Genomic DNA, 19,121 nt, shown 5'->3' with positions numbered 1-19,121 from the left:
TAGCTTCAAGACATTTAGCTTTTAATGCTTTTAAGTGAGAAACCCATGTAAGCCTACAATCAAATATCAACCCTAAAAATTTAGCTTCACTTACACATGGGATCCATTGACCTTTGATGTATGTATCCGGGTCTGGATGTACTCCCCAGATACCACAGAAATGGACAATTTTAGTTTTACTTGTCGAGAACTTAAATCCATTCATGTCAGCCCACTGGATAATTTTATCAATAGAGAGTTGGATTTTTCTCTCGACCATTGCCATTCTAGTCCCAGCAAATGATATGGAGAGATTATCGACAAATAATGTTGCGAGAACATCCCGGGGAATGACTGAGGATATCCCATTAATTGCTAGTGCAAAAAGGGTTACACTCAGCACACTCCCCTGAGGAACTCCTTCTTCCTGGCATTTACTCTTTGATAGAGCTTCCCCAACTCTCACTTGGAAAACTCTATGTGAAAGAAATGACTGAATGAATAGTGGTAGCTCTCCTCTTAATCCTAACTCATGGATTATTTTAAGTATACCGTATCTCCACGTGATATCATATGCCTTTTCAAGATCAAAAAAGACTGTCACATGGTGCTGTTTGGAAGTAAACGCTTCACAAATGGAGGACTCAAGTCGTATCAGCACATCAGTCGTTGAGTGCATTTTTCTGAATCCACATTGAATGGGTGATAAAATACCCTTCTTTTCAAGGTACCACATCAATCTTGCATTGACCATCTTCTCCATAATTTTACATAAACAAGATGTCAATGCAATAGGTCGGTAGTTTGCTGCTAAAAACTTGTCCTTACCAGGTTTTAAAAAGGCTAAAATAATGGCTAGTTCCCAAACACTTGAATAACTATGATCATGCTATATTCTATTAATAATGCTTAAAATAAACAACTTTGTATTAAAATGTACATGTTTAATCATTGCGTATGGAATTCCATCGGGTCCAGGGGCTGTATCGTTGCAAGTGTAAAGTGCCGAATCATATTCTCTTTCAGTGAAAGGAGAATTATATGACCCTTCCCTTCCTGTCGCAAAATCTAAAATTTTCTTTTCTTCAATGCTCCTGTACTGGTGACCAGGAGCTGCTACACTCTTGCATGATACATTTGAAAAATGGTCAGCCAGGGCATTGCTAACTTCAATTCCTTCAGTCACATACTGACCATTCACTTTCAACACTGGTGGTGGGTTTGGGGTGAATTTGCCTGCAATCTTTTTTACTTTCCTCCATACAGAAGATGGTGGTGTCCTACTATTAATGGAGGAAACAAAAGCCACCCAAGATTGGCGTCTAGCTTCTTTCATGGCACGGCGGAACTGTGCTCTACAATTTTTGTACGTTATCAAATTTTCCTCCGTACGGTGTTTACGCCATCTAGTCAAGAGATTTTCTGGTGGCTCTGTGCAAGGCTGTTAATTCTGAAGACCACCACGGGACTGGTTGTCTTTTGAATATTCCTGTGGTTTTGGGAATCCAATTGATTCCTACTGTATGGAGAGTTCCATTCAGTAGGTCTATGGCATCATCAATACTTTCAAACTGATCTGCACTCCCTTCGATTTCACTTAGCTCACAAAATTTAACCCAATCTGCCTTGTCAAGATTCCATCGTGGCGATCTTTGTAAAGGCGGACCCTTGTTGGTGTTTATAATGATTGGTGCATGATCACTAGTATGCCAATCATCTAATGTCCTCCAATCAAAATCAAGAAGGCAGTTAGAGCTTGCAATTGAAAGGTCAATGCATGACAAGGTACCTGTCTGAACATGGAAGTGTGTGGGCTCACCTGTATTAAGGAGTCCCACATCCTCATTTTCCACAATTGATGAGATAATATTGCCCCTTGTGTTTGCTAAAATATCACCCCATAAAGGATGTCTACCATTCATATCTCCCAGTAAGAGAAATGGTTGAGGGAGTTGATAAATGACCTCTGCTAAATCACCATATAAAATATTATCATTTGGAGGCAAGTAGAGAGAGCATATTGTATATTTTCTTCCTATATCAATTTGTACAACCACTGCCAGCAGTTTTGTACATATAGACATAAGTATTTGGGGAACATCTCGACGAACGTACATGAGACTTCCACCATGGCTCCCTGCTTGATGATTATATGGTGTTCTATAGCTAACATACTCTCAAGGACTAGGAGTGTTAGCATCAAGCATACTTTCCTGTAGACATACAATTATGGGGGAATGTTCACGAATTAGGAGCTTAAGTTCTTCAAATTTCGCCCTTAAACCCTGACAGTTCCATTGCAAAATTGCGGAGAAAACTATGGATTATTTCGGGAAGACATCTTGGATGAGGTCTTCCCATTAGCAGTTTTTAATCTAACATTATTACCTGTAGGTTTCTTCAGAGATGGTCTTGTTATGTTGGGTTTTACGTTGGTGTTTTTCTTTGTATCTTTTTTATATATTTGTTGAGGGGGATGGTGGACCTCAACTTGAATTTCTGATTTATTTAAATTGTCTTCTGGTTGATCGGCAACATCAACAGACAAAACATCATACTTATTTGATGTCATAATTCTAGTATTTCTTATGGATGGGGGTGAGAGAGATGGAGGTCTCTCTCTTTTACGATTAATAGGTTGTGAGTTACCAGGTTTTTGTACTTTCCCCACTACAGGTACACCTGATAACTTGGTGTCAGGTGGAATCTCCATTAAATCAGGCAAGGATATGGCCTGGGAGAGGTTAGTACTATCCTTTGTAATGGGGGACAAAGGTTTGATAGTGGTGGGCAATGTCTTTTTGTTGATACTCAATGATAAATCTTTAGGAGATGTTCTTGTCTTATGCAGCACTTTATCAATAGATGGTGAATTCCTTTTTCGAGAACTACCTACAGTAGTAGGTGGGTGAGATGATTCCGAGGAACTTTATCTCCTGTTTTTAATGTCTTTGCATAAGTATTAGATTTATTTAATAATCTCTTGGCATGCCCCACGCTTACATGTTCAATAATTGATTTATTGAGGGCAGCCTCTTCTAACTTATAAAACTGGCAGCTCCTATCATTAGATTTAAGATTAGAGTTACAGTTTAAGCACCTTGCCTCAAGTGTACATTCCCCATGGTAAATATTGGAGCAAGTATTACAAATTTTTTCATTATTGCAAACTTTGGAAGGATGTCCAAATTTAAAGCAATTATAACATTGCAATGGCTTCTGCTTAAAAGGTTGAACTCTAATCCTTTCGTTTTCTATGTCTATGTGGAAAGGTACATCGGCATCCTGGAAAGTAAGAACAATCATTGATGTTCCAGGTACTTTATGTACTTTCCACACTGATAGAGGACACATAGCCAATATCTCCTCTTCGGTAAATTCATATAAATCCCTATTGAAAACCACTCCCCTTCCATAGCTAAAGTTTAGATGGGGTTTGATGTCCAATTTTATATCATCATTTACTGTCTTCAAATTGGACAGTATAACAGACTGTGTATGACTTGGCGTTTATCAAGTAACTTTTCTTCCCGAATCGAGATGTATCTCCAGGTGCGATCGTACCTACTTTCCTCTGAAGAAATTTGCATATCTTGAAATAATTTTCCGTACCTCCTACAGATTGAGCAAGAAGCCACACTGGTGGTTTTGGCTTTCTTTGGGATGGCATATCTGCCTCTATATCTTTATCAGCCCAGTCTGCTGGTCTGTAGACATCCAGATCTTTAGGTGGCCCCCCATCACACAGAGCACCCATAACACTCATATTACCTACTTTAATATCAACAATATTACGGCTTGCATTAAATGCTTCCTCATAACAATTAAATGATAACCAAGATTCCCAATTATCATCTTGAAGTTTCATTCTAATTTCTTTTATTAATCCATAACACTCAAATATTTTATGTAGCACATCATAATTAGCTTCTAATAGGATTTGGGTAACGTGCAGGACATTCAGTTTTCCTGTGTTGCCCAAATTACCCTTTTTCCGAATGTTTAAAGAATTGTCCTTTTTAGTTCCTACGTCGTCAACGGAGTTTTCTTTAAATGAATTGCCAGAGGTCATCAACAGTGCCGGGGGCCAGTCAGCATATCCAGGGGAGGTGGGGTCATTGTCACAAGAATCCATCAGAATAAAGAGAAGAGAAGAGTGATTTTTTGAATAGTTTGATTTACCTGCTTGACAACATTAAGGCATCACATGTTGGGAAGGAAATTTGCACTCTCCACTACCGGCACAGTGAGAGTATACTTCCCAGATGGTCCACTCCATACCCTACCCGAAGGATAGCATCAAAACAGATATAGAGGCACAGGTGTAAGCTGAACCCGCCTGTTAGGACTGAGACCAAGAAACTATGGAATCATCCTCCCCATGTCTGTAATGACGGGCTTCCGGCCAAAAGCCGAGAGTCCTACCCCAAGCATTGGATCCCCCTGGATTCCGAAGACCCAACACTTGAGAATAGTTCCGCCAAAAAGGTCCAAACCATATTCGGGATGGCTGAGATCATCCAATACTCTCACATATAGCTTTGAGCACAACACCTCCCAACCATGACACATTTCCCATTCATCAAAGCAGGCAGCAATACCGGATGTAGAAAGACCCACCCAAGTGGCAATAACAGATGTAGAAACATCCATGCCATAAAGAAAAAAAAAATAATAAACATACATACAGTATATATGTAAATATATACACATATTCATATGGGAAATTTTACTCATAGGGTTGGGACAGCAACATGAAGGAACGTTTATAATATTAGGAGAAGGTTGAAGCAATATAAAGAGGAAGAAAAAAATAAGAAAGAGAGAAATTTAGATTCAAACTGGGGGAGCAATTTCCCCAAGTTCGAGAGCCCTCTTGCCCGTCACCAAGTTTCAGCACGGGAATAGAATGCCGTGCTGAAGCTCAATGACTTCATCAAGGCATTCTCTCATTAAGAGGGAAGAAGAAGAAAAGAAAAATTAACAGGATATGTGTAAGGATGCAGAGGAAATCATTGATATAACTTATGATGCTATCCAACAACATACTTACGAAGAAATAAATTATCAAATGGAAACAAATAATAGACCCAAGAGACTCCACCCGGACCTACATACTTTTAGGGAAGAGCAAGAACAAGAAAAAAAAGAAAAGAAAGATGTAGTCTGCAATTTGCTGAAAAGAGGGAATTGCAGATTTGGTGAAAGATGCTACTACAAGCATCCAAAGATATGCCACAATTATGAAATATATGGTAAATATGCATATTTAGACAGATATAGAGACGAATGCAGAGATCTCCATCCAAAAATATGCAAAAACCTAAAAGAAGCAAAAAGGATGCAAATTCAACAAAAAATGTCGATATATGCATCCTGTAACCATGAATGAAAGTAAGAAAACTCAGCAAACAGAAAAGAAAAATGAAAGCAAAAATGAAACAAAAAAAAAAAAAGCTGAGTATATACCGCGCTATGTACAAAAGGCTCCAAGATATGATGTCTTTCAACCCAAATATGCACAATTAGAGCCCAACTACAAAGAATGCATTACTATGCCAGGGGTTGGGGCAGATATGGGGATAATTGCAGGTATTCACAAAAAAAAAAAAAAAAAAAAAACATGAAGGCGAAAGAGCAAATATAATAGAAAAGTTGGATTTTTTAAAGGCAGAATTCATGGAAATGAAGAAAAGAACATCATATCAGAACAGGAGGGAAGCATGAGAAAATACATATTACCAATATTAAATAATGGGGATGAAACACAAACCATAATAGTGATGAATGCAGAGGGTTTAGTCAGGAGTAACTCTAAAAGGAAAATAGAGTTCTTAGAAGAACTAAACCAAATTGAAAAAATAGATATATTAAATATAAGTGAAACATGGTATTCCCAAGAGACTGGCAGTGTTGACCAGATAAAGGGTTTCCAAACATATAGATCAGACAGAACAAATAGGAATCAAGGGGGAACTGCAATATATGGAAGAGACATAAATCAAGGAAAAGTCTGTGAAAAATACAGCAACACAGAATGTTAATTGATTGCGGTAGAATTTGAATTTGAAAAGCTAGTAAATATTGTAGTTTACAGACCACCAAATACTAAGGGGTTTAACATAATAGAAAAAATAGATTTATGTAGAAACCATAAACACTGGAATATACTCCTATCCGGAGATTTTAACTTTCCTTTCGTGGATTGGAAAGAACGGATAGAAGAAAGTGGTTGTATATATACTGTATATCTAAAAAAAGAGAGTAATAGTAGCGCAGGAGATAAGAGGCAATTTGAAAAGCTTCAAGATATGCTATCAGAACATAATATGCAACAAATAAACCACAGTCCAACAAAAAAGGAAAATGTCCTAATTTAGTATTTGTGAATGAGGTGAATTATGTTACAGAAATAATAGTGTATAACACAGAAATTTCAGACCACAATGTCATAGAATTAATAGTCCATTCCAAAGCAAGTGATCGCAGAGATAATCAAAGCACAAAACGTTGGGATGGATATGGAAAATATAATTTTTATAGTAAGAATATAAAATGGTCACAAATAAATGAAGAACTGAACAAAGAATGGAAAAATGTGTTCGTAAGTGATAATATACAGGTAAATACGGACATACTGTATAAAATACTGGAGAAAATTGTTGAAAAATATGTACCGAAAAAAAAAACAATAAACAGACATGCATACCAAGAGACAGAAGGATCTTATTTCAGAAAATTAGAAAGTGGAAGAAAATTCTTGCAAAAGAAAAAAATGTATGGAAAATGATGGAAATAAAAAACGGATTTTGAGCGAAGCGAAAAATCTATTTTTGGGTGAGATAGCCATGTCGTCCTGATGGAAGTTCCTTTAGGAGTAGCTTCCTAGGGTATATTTGACTTACAGTGATATTCCCAGAGAATTTACCTTAAGGTCTCCAGAATTCTAACTCCTGGCGCGAATATCCCTAATTTTACCTTTTAGGGATATCGCATAATATCAGAGGACGTATTCTTGACACGCCACATAGCTATCTTCACCCCGAATAGCGTTTACGCTTCGAGGGGGAAAAGTGGCAAAAACGAAGAGGAGCTGTTAATAAGTTACCGCTCCTCCGCTACTGTTTTGAGTCTCTAGATGACGTCATCATCACCGCCATGTTTATTCCTTGTAGCGTTAAGCGAGGTGCTACAGTTATAGTACTTTCGGGAGGGGTCCTGTCAAGCCCTTTTCATGAAAAGGAGGGCGGGTCCATCAGGACGACATGGCTATCTCACCCAAAAATAGATTTCGCATCGCTCAAAATCCGTTTTTTGGGCTCAGGCCATGTCGTCCTGATGGAAGTTTATCAGAGCATTAATGTATCTGTGGATTTTTTATTTGTGCCTTAACCTCAAGACAGGATTTCCTTGGTCACTGACCTAGAGACATATAATGTTACCGTTATACATCATTTCTTCTAATCATGAACCATGTTAGTGCTTCCTGCCCCCTACAGGGAGGAGTCATGTCAGACTGGAAAAAGTCTCGAGGATTGCATATTTCATATGAATAGCTTAGCAACCAAACAGGTATACCAGTCTCATTGTATACCTTCCCAATTAGAGTTTGTATTTGAAAACGAACAAATGTATGTATGAGCAACTGACACCTCCCCTGGGCATACAGAGCCAACTGTATGCAAAGACAGACAGGTTTGTATCTATGTAGAAACAATTGTTTGTATAAGTCAGCATCAGCATCTATCTGTGTAGAAACTAGGTATGTACACACATAAAGAAGGTTTGTTTACCTGTAGGAACAAATTTCTAGTTGTTCTTTTATTATTATGCAAATAAAAGGGTGATCATTAATAATTCTCTAACACAACTTTATTTATCTGGATTTGGGGCGAATAAGACGCAGATTTCAAATGGTTTTTTATTGACAATCAATAAAATATGTAAATCAGTCTGCATTTTATAGAATATAAAATGTTTGTGAAATAATTTAAGCATAAATATACTGGTAATGCCAGAAATACTTGTTTCATCTGAAAAGAAACCATTATAATGCCACTAAAATGAAAATTCAGAAAATTTTCTATTCTAAATTTCTGTCATTACTGTCTGTTCACACTTGTGTAAAGGACACACTGCACACGTGTTATTCTTAATGCTTCTTTCACCTGTTTTATTTGGAATAGTCCATAATGTCACCATAGTGACATTTTAACATGTTCCACCAACCAATCTCCTGCTAAGAGTCCTCGACAAGCTAAGATTCATCAGAGGGACAGCAGCAGTAGTATCCCCCAAGTGGCCAAAAAGCAATTATTTTCCTCTCGTCCTAGAGTTGAAACTGAAGCTGTTTCCGTTTCCACTACCGAATCCAGAGCTGTCTCAACTGGTCCAGAAGTCGACTGTCTACACTTCATCCTCGAGAACCAGCAACCTACATCTCATGATTTTCTCGACTTAGCAGCGAACAAAAAGTTCGGAATCTCAAAGGATAAAGTTGACTTCATCGAGGAGTACAAGTCAAGTTCGACTAGGAGGCAATACGAATCGTCATGGAAGAAATGGGTGACCTTTGTGAAAACAAGGAAACCGACAGAGATATCGATAGATTTCTGTCTTGCATTCTTCATACACCTCCACAAACAAGGCCTGGCCTCTACTACAGTTACATCTTGTAAATCGGCCCTGGCTACACCACTTCTGTACGCTTTTGAGGTGGACCTCTCAGGTGAAATCTTTAATAAGATCCCAAAAGCATGAGCAAGACTCAAGCCTGCAGCCCCACCAAAGCCCATCACGTGGTCTTTGGACAAAGTCTAGCACTATGCTTTGAACATGGACACTAAGGACTGTTATTCTAAAGGATTTAACACAGAAAGTCATTTTTCTGTTCGCAATATCCTCAGGGGCTAGAGTTAGTGAAATTCAGTAGTGGCCTTATCCAGAAACGAAGGCCATATTCAGTTCCTGGACTCAGGAGAACTTAACCTGTTTCCTGATCCTGCCTTTCTTGCCAAGAATGAGCTACCCACTAAGAGGTGGGGTCCTTGGAGAATCTGCCCATTGAAGGAAGATGCTTCTCTGTGCCCAGTAGAGTGTCTTAAAGTCTATCTTCAAAGAACTTTAAACTTCAAAGGAGGACAGCTCTTTGGAGGCGAAACTTCAGGATCAAACCTATCTTTAAGACAACTGAGCGAAGCTCACCTACTTTATTCGCAGAGCGGATCCTGACAGTACACCCGCAGGTCACGATCCGAGGAAAGTTGTTTCTTCGTTGAGCTTCTTTCAACACATGAGCTTTGAGAGACTCCGCTCATACACCGGGTGGAAATAATCAAGGGTCTTCTAAAAACATTACGCGAAGCAAGTACATGAGATAAAACACTTTGTGGTGGCGGCGGGTAGTGTGATTAAACCCGTCGTCTAGTGCTGCGATGAACAGTGGACTGTTTTGGGACTTTACAGTGCATCGGGTGCATAGGTATACCTACCCACTAGTGCAGATCACAACTATGGTTGACATACTGTTCAGTGCAGGTGCATATCTGATCTATACAACAGTGCAGAGTGAACGTTTGCATTACGGTGTTTATGCATTTCCGAACATCTGACTATGTCAGATAGATTTGGTTTCACATCTCCATTGAGTGGCGTTATTCTGATAATGTATTTGTATATGTTTTCTACACGAGAAAATATGTGTTTTGGTGTGTTGTAATGCTGGATCAGATTCATACTTTGTTGTAACTACATTTGATAATTTAGTTGCATAATAAAATACTTAACCGTATTTGCGTCTTATTACTGCTCCCTAAGTTATAAGCTAATAAAGTATGCTAGAGTTTCACTAAAACCCCTCCATGGGGCTTAGATCCTTGAAATCACAATAATGTTTTCTAGAGGAATAAACTTACATTCTTAAGGTAAGTAAAAAGGTATGCTTCAATGTTTTCATTTTTGTTCCAACGGGAAATACAAACCTTGAATCCTTATTGTCGACATCGACATTTCCCTGCTGGGGGCAGGAGGCACTAAACCAGCTCCAGGTTTAGTGGAAGTGACAGATCTCTGGAATTTCACATATAGGTTTAGTAGACCAGATAAGGAAATCTATTCAAGGTAGAAGGCACATACACAAACACACAGGTAATAGTAATTTCAAGACAATTCTTAGTATACTTCCATCAGCACGACATAGCCTGAGCCCAAAAAACAGATTTTGATCGCAGTAAAAAATCTATTTTTGGGTGAGAGGGCCATGTCGTCCTGATGGAACTCACCCTTATACTGATCCCTCCCAAAATTACTTTATCTGTGGCCATTTCTGTTTAACGGCAAGAATAGGAATGGCGTCGCGGTAGTAGTAGGGAAGGAGATCCACCGGGTACCTAAAACGGCACCCCTTTCTTTGCCACTCTTCCCCCTTACATCGAAGCGTTAAATGTATTCTGGGTGAAGATTGCCATGTGTCGTATCTAGAATACGTCCCCTGATATTATACAATATCCTTTATTGGATACTCGTGCCAGGAGTTGGAATCCTAGAGATCTTTGGTTTAATTCACTGGGAGTATCACTGTAGCAAATATCCCTTAGAAGGCTACCTATAGGAACCCTTCCATCAGGACGACATGGCTCTATTACCCAAAAATAGATTTTTCACTTTGATCAAAATCCGTTTTATACTTTGAAAAAGATAGTCAAACCTCTAGCTACGAAAGAATCATCTCACAAAATTTTTATTTCACGAAAGGCGATGCGAAGAATTTTACGACTCGGGTCACGAAAAATGTTTCGGACAATGAAAGGCAGTACGAAGCTGGAGCCCGACCGTATTTGAGACAGATTTTAAAATTCGCGCCCCCCCCCCCACCCGTAAACTTGCTACCATCCTCCTGCGTTCCCACTGGTTATTCCCCTACTCAGATGCTGAAATCATAGAAAAGACTCCATTAGCCCTTTCTGGTATTAATTCCTACACCAATGACTCAAGTGAGAGGCGACTCCCAAATATCCACTCCCTACTCTACCGTAAAGGAATGTTACCACCATCATCAGGGTGGTTCAATTATAAGCTAAACTTGCTTGATGGGACTGTGAGCATTTCAAAACTACAATCACGAGTGAACCAGACAGAATGTCATGAGTCCTATCTGGAAAAATATTCCCACCCCTGCAATCTTGGCCAGGTTTTTTTTTTCAGAGACAGTTCTGCAATCCTCTGGTTCAAACATTATTGGGTAGTTGGCAAGATCCCCAGAACTCCCACACTTGGTTTTGAAAGTAATTCCAATCCCAGCAATTGCATTCCTTCTCAAAAATCTAGACAGTGAAAAGAAGAGAGGTATGACAGCAATGTAATGAGGGAGACAGTTGATAAAATATGAAGGGGGTTAAGTAATGATAACAAATAAACAAATTTTTGTGAGAAAGCTTGATTCAAACTGGGGAAAAAAATAATTCCCCAGTTTGAGAGCCCTCTCATCTGTCACAAGGATTCATCGCTGAAAAATTATTTCATGTTGAAGGAGAGTGGCTTTGTCAAGGCATTCTCTCATTGAGAAGGACAGAACAGAATACTTGGTCATATAACAGAGGAGAATAAGTTGAAAATGATACAGTACTGTTACGGTATATGTTATTTTCAAGACCTTGTGTAATACTGTCCCAAAAATAATCAAAAGTCTGTACATACTTTATTTCTATACAAAATAATTACCTTAAAACCTTTTGAAAACTCCCCAATTATAGTGTAATGGTATATCAAAAATAGTATGACATTGAATATAACCTTTTGTATAACATAAATAAAGAGATGTACAAGTCTTTAGCTGAACCTACCTATCAATGCTACCACCACTTTCATTTGATTTTATTGATGACGATCTCCTTGGTACTTCTGGAGGAACCTTTTTACCACTTGGGCGGACATTTCGCTGAGAAATATTTCCTCGTCCTAAACTTCCACTATCCTGAGTACCCTGAAAGAAATAAATCAATAGCTGCAAAATAGTTCATAATAAAAAGATTCCTAACAGTGTCATTTTTCTTGCCATGAAAAGTTACTATAGATACAAACCTTCTATCAAGGACAAAGAATGCCATCCTCTGACAGATGAGAACTGTAAATCTATCCTCATAACTAGTAAGCCTTAGTTTACAACCCAGCTCATTATTCTTTTATGCATACACACAGTTATTCCCGTAACTAACAAAAAGAATTTTGTCAGGGATTGTTTTATTCATTAATTTCATTAAATTTCTTCTTATGGCGTATTAAATGGTTGCCTACACCAGACTAATAAAAGGTTAATGGTCTCTGGTTTTAGTTCCAGTATCATCTTAAGAGACGTGCCCTAGAATGTCAGCTGGGCAAGCAAAACCACAGCAGTATCTTCCCCAGTAAAGAGCTTTAACTTAAGGTCCTAGGCAGGAATCAATCTTCCACAATGTGAATTATGATTATTATTACTTGCTAAACTACAACCCTAGTTGGAGAAGCATGATGTTATAAGCCCAAGGGCTCCATCAGGGAAAATAGTCCAGAGAGGAAAGGAAACATAGAATAGTGTGCCTAGGTGTACCCACAAGCAAGAGAACTCTAACCAAAGACAGGGAAGACCATGGTATAGAGGCTATAGTTCTACCCAAGACTAGAGAAAAATGGTTTGATTTTGGAGTGTTCTTCTAGAAGAGCTGCTTACCATAGCAAAAGTCTCTCTTCTAATCTTATCAAGAGGAAAGCACCCACTGAACAATTACAGTGCAGTAGTTAATCCCTGGGTTATACAAGTGTTGACAGGTGTATTACAAAAGAAAAGGATGTGTAAGGAATAGACTAGACTATTCGATGTATGTGTAGGCAAAGGAAAAATGAGTGTTGAGAGGCCCGGCCGGAATGCCAATACATATGGGTATAGGAAGAAAAACACAAAATCCTGAAAAAATTCACTGAGCTTCTTATGGCAATAGAGAATGTGTATACGAAATATTTTGTCAAAATTCCTCTTACTTTCATAGTTACAGGGTAATTAGTAAAAGTAACTCAATAAACCAAAAACATTGTTCCCTAAAAGAAAATGCAGTATTTCTTCTATTATTGTAAATTTTGATAATTATTAAATTTTAATGTAAAATAAATTATTAGCAATGGCATCTGTATAGATTCCATGAGTCACAAGACAACGTGTTACACGGATATTACACCCTTCGCCCTCCGATTCTACCACAAACCTCACAGAGAGTACATGTTAAGAGTTTGACCTCTGACATTCACTTGTTTTTACGTCTTTTTTTATCACATTCGGCAAGAATTTCATCATGCCAAAGAGGAAAACACAATTTCAACATCTCGCTAACATGAGGAAGAAGAAAATTTACTCTAATAAGAATTTAGACGTAGGAAATATTGGCAAAATTAGCAGCGTTAGTGAAGGAGAGATATGATGGAGGAGGGACTGTCTCGCCTAAGGAAGCTAGATATTGAGCAAAGGGATCTTCATTTATGATTAAATTATGATAAATAACTTTGTTTTGGTTTATTGATATCCAAAAAAGATCATAAAATTCATAATAATCATAATTAATTAATATTGTCTTTGTAAAAACACAAAGAAAAACTTTGAATGACCGTATCTCAAAACTATACTTAATGACCTTCAAATTCTATCGTCTCCCTTAGTTTTAAAGATATAGCATTGAAATTTGTTATATAGCTTAGAAAGAAATCATTAAACAATCAAAAGTTGCCCCTTTTCCATCTTTTTTTTCTATTTTTTTTCTCTGATTTCTAGGGTATTATTATTTTACCATAACAAAAAAATTCATACCTAGAAAAAACTGACTTTTAGAAAATAAATTCATTTTACTGGAAGTCTACACCAGGTGTATATAGGGTAGCAATCCCAGGTCTTAATATTAGGTAACACGGGAGGAGATAGAATTTGAAAAACACTTATTTTCAGGATAAATTGCCCGGGCGTCGCAAAACCAAAGGTCAGAGGCCAAAATCCTATGCATGTCTTAAGTCACCTTATTAAGTGTTATGAATGTCAAAGTCCTGTCTTTATAAAATGGCATTAGTCGGCCGGCCCCCTCCCAGAGAGGGATCTAATGTGGCAATATCTGGGTAAGTCAAGATACAGTACTATGGAGGAACACCAAACTGAACTACCAACAGTTGATAAGTGGTCACTTCTACTATCCCATTTGAGAGTGTAAAAAGTAAAAAATCCCAAGTCCCTAGAGGATTGTTACATGACTATGTACATTCCTCAATGTCTTCAAGAAGCTATTGACCCTCTGGTCAACTTTTCCCCTAGGAAAAAAAAAATATCAAACTCCTCTGGCAGGATAAAGCTGAAAAAAAAAAACACAATCAAGGCAGTAGGATCAGTATTGGGAAATGAAGCAATAAGGAAATAAAGTGCAAAAATGTTTCAGTGTTTTACAGATTTTTTTTACTTTAGTATAAATAAACAGGAGACATACATCTCATCTCCGATCTTAGCCTACTGAATCAATTCATCCAACACACCCTTCATAGAATCAATACCATAATTTTGGTGTTAATTTGCAGCTCCCATCCCAGATTTATAACATAGACAGGCTTTAACCTATTAATGGTGTAACTAAAATAAGTAAGTTTATGCTTCTTGGATAACATTTTTTATTTTTCTCATCATAAAATGGCAAATTTGAAGGTAATTTGTATTTTTCCTAATGATACAAACCTGAATCTATTTATAGAAATTATGCATTCGGCGAAGCTGGAAGACTAGCCATAAGACTTTTAGCTAGGTGTAACTATCTTACCGCTAGTTAGTGGGAGGGTAGGAGAGGTAGCCAACTTCCCCGCTCACACACACACACCTGTGTTGTCTCGTCCCTTTTTATTGCAGGCAGGACCTATCAGGGGACAGGCGATGGCAGGCCAATTTGTATAAATAGCTGTAAGTTTGTATCGTTGATAGAAATTACTTTCAAATTTGTCATTTGTTCCGACACTAAATACAAACCCTCGCTATTTATAGGGATTGACTCGCCTCTTAGGAGGGTGGAAGTCCGAACCAGCTGGCTGGTCTTTGACTAGGAGTTTTCCGATACGTGCTCCGCACATAACAGAGAGAAACCCTGACAACACTATAAATAATTTGTGAAAAGCAAGGTTAGCAGCCTGAGCAATATGTGTGAATGTGTAAATATTAGCTGTGTGACTAGTCTAGGTAAAAGAGTTTCCAGAAATGTAGGATTCTTAGAATCAACCATAGATGTTACCTAATCCCAGCTCGCCAGGGGGTATGGGGACATAAGTATATCTCTCTATGCCAGGTTACAAAAGGGAAACAGAGTTGTCTTCTGCCGATTTAGTCTACCATGCTAGAAGACAGAGGTATTGCGAAAAAACAGGTACAGGGTACTGCCCTGTTTGTTCTACATGAGCCACTACTGTGGTGTTGTCGTTCGCCAACACCACCGAGTGACCTGCCACGGACTATTGTACCTGCTGTAGGGCTAGGAAGGCTGCCCTCATCTTTGGAAGATTTAAATGATAGTGCCATTCGGACTCTGACCAGAGCCTGGAGGCCAAGTGATACAGCATGTGGCCCGCCCCCTTCGTATGATACATCTGAAGGGAGCATCAAATCCGGGGAAGGGACAAGGAGGTCGACTACGGCGGAGATTCTTGTTTGTCAACCATCTTCTCATGTCTGTTTCCTACTTGGGACCCGTAGACCAGAGAAAAGGGAGATCCCTCATGCTGCCCCACCTGGGATCTGGCTTCCCCTGAAGAGGTTGAATTTCAAGGAGTCCGATGCTGGCTTGATGAACCAGAGTGAAGCAATGACCCATGAGAAGAAACCACTGCTGGCTGAAAGTGCATCTCGTAAAAGGAAGAGACTACCACCATCTTTTGCCTTGGACCTCGTCCTTCTGCAGAAAACTTCTGAAGGCTGATGATAATGAACATGTCTAAGAATACCCATCTCTGATAAGAAGGCAGGGATATCTCTTGAGATTTACTTCAATCCTAAGATCATGGTAAACTCGAGGATTTGTCTCACTGGTGACGAAGGTAAGCCACCGAGTCCGATATGATCAGCTAGTATGCCTCAAAGTCTCAGAGAACAAAGCTAATCCTGTAGGCCCAGGTTGACACTAGGGTAAAAACTCGTAGGAGTCCTAGTGGTCGAATGTGCACAAGAAGTCCTGTTGACTAACTGCTTGTTTGACCATATGTCCTATCCTTGCCAAACAGTTTAATGAACTAACTTGTTTCACAGGTAGAGGACAAAAATTGGAGACTTCTATACGAAAGAACTGACTATAGAATCTAGGAGATACTTTGATGAAACATGTCGTTCTGCCATTAAGACGTAATGCCTGAGTCTGACTGGGTGTTTGCATTCACATAGAATAAAGAGAGAACTGCCCTCACACCTCAACAGGTGGATGGATGAGATGTGCATGCTCTTTTAGCTGAGCTGCGGGTTCTCTATTCTTGTTGAAAAGATAAGAGTACTCTGAACTCGTAGGAGGGGATAACCTAACTTGAGGACACGAAAGGTGTAATCCCTAGAGAAGCAGATCGGCCGACGGGCCAACTCAGGCTGAGGGAGAGTGTCATAGTCAGTGGGTTGGTGAACAAGACCGAGTTTAGGCTAAGGGTTGGTCATATAAGCCTCTTCAAGGAGGATCTAAGGGCTGGAGGGCTGAGGTTGACTGTACAAGTCCCGCGTAACCGTAGACCAAGGGAGACAGAGAGCAAGAGTGAGGAATCCTCGCATCTGAGTTGATATAACCTGGCATAAGCATGAGCTGAATTCAATCCCTTAGACCAGAGGGAATGAAAAAAGGAATAACCCCACAGGGTTTTGTCTCCAGATACAGGTGTGAAGGGCAGAGGATAAGATCCAAGGAATAGGCCTAAAAACCGTGACAGAGATCCAACAAGTTCTCGAACTTGTCAAAGACAAGCAAATAACCCCAAAGGATTATGTTCACAAGATTCGTTCCGAATCATAGGAGAAAGGCGGCAGAGGCGAGTGGTCGGAAGACTTAAACTGCGGAAACCCCTGTGTAGAACTAAGTTCTACCAGCCTGGAGGTGGCGTACAGGTGGGGGAGAGACTCCTTCAGGAGTGATACGATGCCTTAAAAATGATACTTTGTTGGAGCCAAAGGTACATTTGTCGTACCGGACTACAGTACAAGGCAGTAGTTGTAGGTGGTCGAACACGATGCGTATAGGTTATGGATGTGTTCCTCTTTGGAGGAAAAGAACATAAGTATGTCAACCACAGAGCACATGCGCAACTAATGAAGGTCTTATCAATGAAGATGTCAGCTTGTAAGGTAACCATATACCATAAAGTGATGCAAGGGAAGAGAGAGCGAGCAGAAGAGGTGACTTCGTCCCTGAGGCACACGGCTTGCCAGCCCACTAGTAATAGAAGTAGTACTAGTAGTAGTCGTGGTGCAAAGAAAAATCTGACAAGGACTGGAGAGCCAATGAAGAAGACTGACAATTATATACGTGGGCTCTTCAAAGCTCAAAGAAGAAGAAAGCATCAAGAACCGAAAACACTGTACTAGTGTGAAGCAACAAGTTTCAAGTGGCGGGTGAGGTATTAGGCGCCAGGGCTGACGCTTGTGCTTTACCCCGCCATCAATGGAGAGTGCTGGGTTAGGTTCCAAGAAGGAAATGTGTGCTAAACTCCCTTAACTGCAGGCTGTGGGAAGCACTACCGAAGTTGCGCAACTCGAAAAGACTGAGGGATGACGATCTGTGTCATCTAGATGAGGATACTAGTATTTCTGATGAACAAAGAAGTCCCTCACTGGGACAATCAGCATGCTTGTTTGAAGTGAGGATCGCAGACGGTAGAGTTCTGCGCTCCCCTCGAGAAGTTGTTTGTTGAATGAAGCCAGAAAAACACACCACGGACAAGAATTCAGAAATTCTTCAGAGGCCGTCGGCAAATCTACCCACAAGCCAGAGGAGCAGTTCATCAAAGACGGAGAGCAACTTTACCTCGGAAGGAAAAGTAGCGAGCAGGGTGGTGTGACACTGAATAGTGGTCATTACCAGAGGACATAAAAGGGATTTTGACGTAGGAAAAATCTATTTCTGGGCGAGGGACCTGTGCCGCCCAGTGAATAAGCTCCATTTAGCACTTATTCTTAGGTAATTTACTGCTAAATATACCAGAGAAAAAATGTAAAGGAGTGCTAGGTTAACTAGCTCGCTCACCTATTGGTGTCGGTATAAAATTGGGCGTATATTCCAGAGGTCCCACACTATTTAGATTAATCCACGACAGAGAACCCCAATAGAGGAGAGCCGTTCAACCTCACTCGGTACTACTACAATGCATCCGCTCAGAACCCAACTCCTTAGCACCCAAAGTTTGGGGACTCCAAGGGAGAGGAGCTGGGAGGGTTCACTGGGCGGCACAGGTCCCTCGCCCAGAAATAGATTTTTCCTACGTCAAAATCCCTTTTCTGGGCTCGAACCTGTGCCGCCCAGTGAATCTATACAAGAGAAAAATGTCACCAAACTTGCAAAATAAAGAAAAAAACATAAGCGTAAGAGAAATACAGGATGCTTTAATCAGAGTACCAAAAAACAATTATAAGGGTATCTTAAATATGAACATAAATCCAATAAGGTAGGTATAATAATGCCGTGAGTGATAATATATACAGATACTCAGGAGCATAAAATTTACAAATATAATAACAGTATTCAGGTGCGAGACCAACGAATACAATAGGGTATAAATGAGGCAGGTAAGAGGGAGAGATAAAGAGTCAAGGCATTAACCTGTGAGTTACTCGGGAGTAACTACGCTCCCTGCGGCTACTGTAGAAAATTTTAGGGCTTCCAAATGTTTAAGGTAGTGTTTCTTGAACACTGACGGTGATTTCCACCCTGTATACCTGGAAAGGTCTGTAAAATTCATGTGGTGAAAGAAGTTCACCGAGGTGGCAACCGCCCTGATATCATGTGCAAGAGGAAAAGAGTCAGGGTTAGCTTGTTTAATAAAATACAAAATTTGTTGCCTGATCCCTTTAATAGTAATGGTACCGCCTTGTTCTCTAACGAATAGAGGCCCCGAGGAGTTAGAGGAGGTCCGGGATA

The 19,121-nt window shown here is 39.5% G+C and overlaps 1 protein-coding gene across 9 annotated transcripts in view; it reads right to left on the bottom strand.

Annotated features, from left to right (window-relative positions):
- siz (Brefeldin-resistant Arf-GEF family protein schizo) overlaps positions 1-19,121 on the bottom strand; it is a 389,510-nt gene that overhangs the window by 138,120 nt on the left and 232,269 nt on the right. For all 9 annotated transcript variants that reach the window (XM_068376730.1, XM_068376731.1, XM_068376732.1 and 6 more), the window contains exon 6: positions 11,820-11,959. In XM_068376730.1, the coding sequence (XP_068232831.1) occupies positions 11,820-11,959 (140 nt within the window). The remainder of the gene's footprint in view (positions 1-11,819; positions 11,960-19,121) is intronic.

Source organism: Palaemon carinicauda, chromosome 7 (genome assembly GCF_036898095.1).
Source record: "Palaemon carinicauda isolate YSFRI2023 chromosome 7, ASM3689809v2, whole genome shotgun sequence".
Taxonomy (NCBI): domain Eukaryota; kingdom Metazoa; phylum Arthropoda; class Malacostraca; order Decapoda; family Palaemonidae; genus Palaemon; species Palaemon carinicauda.
The sequence above is the reverse complement of the archived record's forward strand: the minus strand, read 5'-3'. Positions and strand labels throughout refer to the sequence as shown.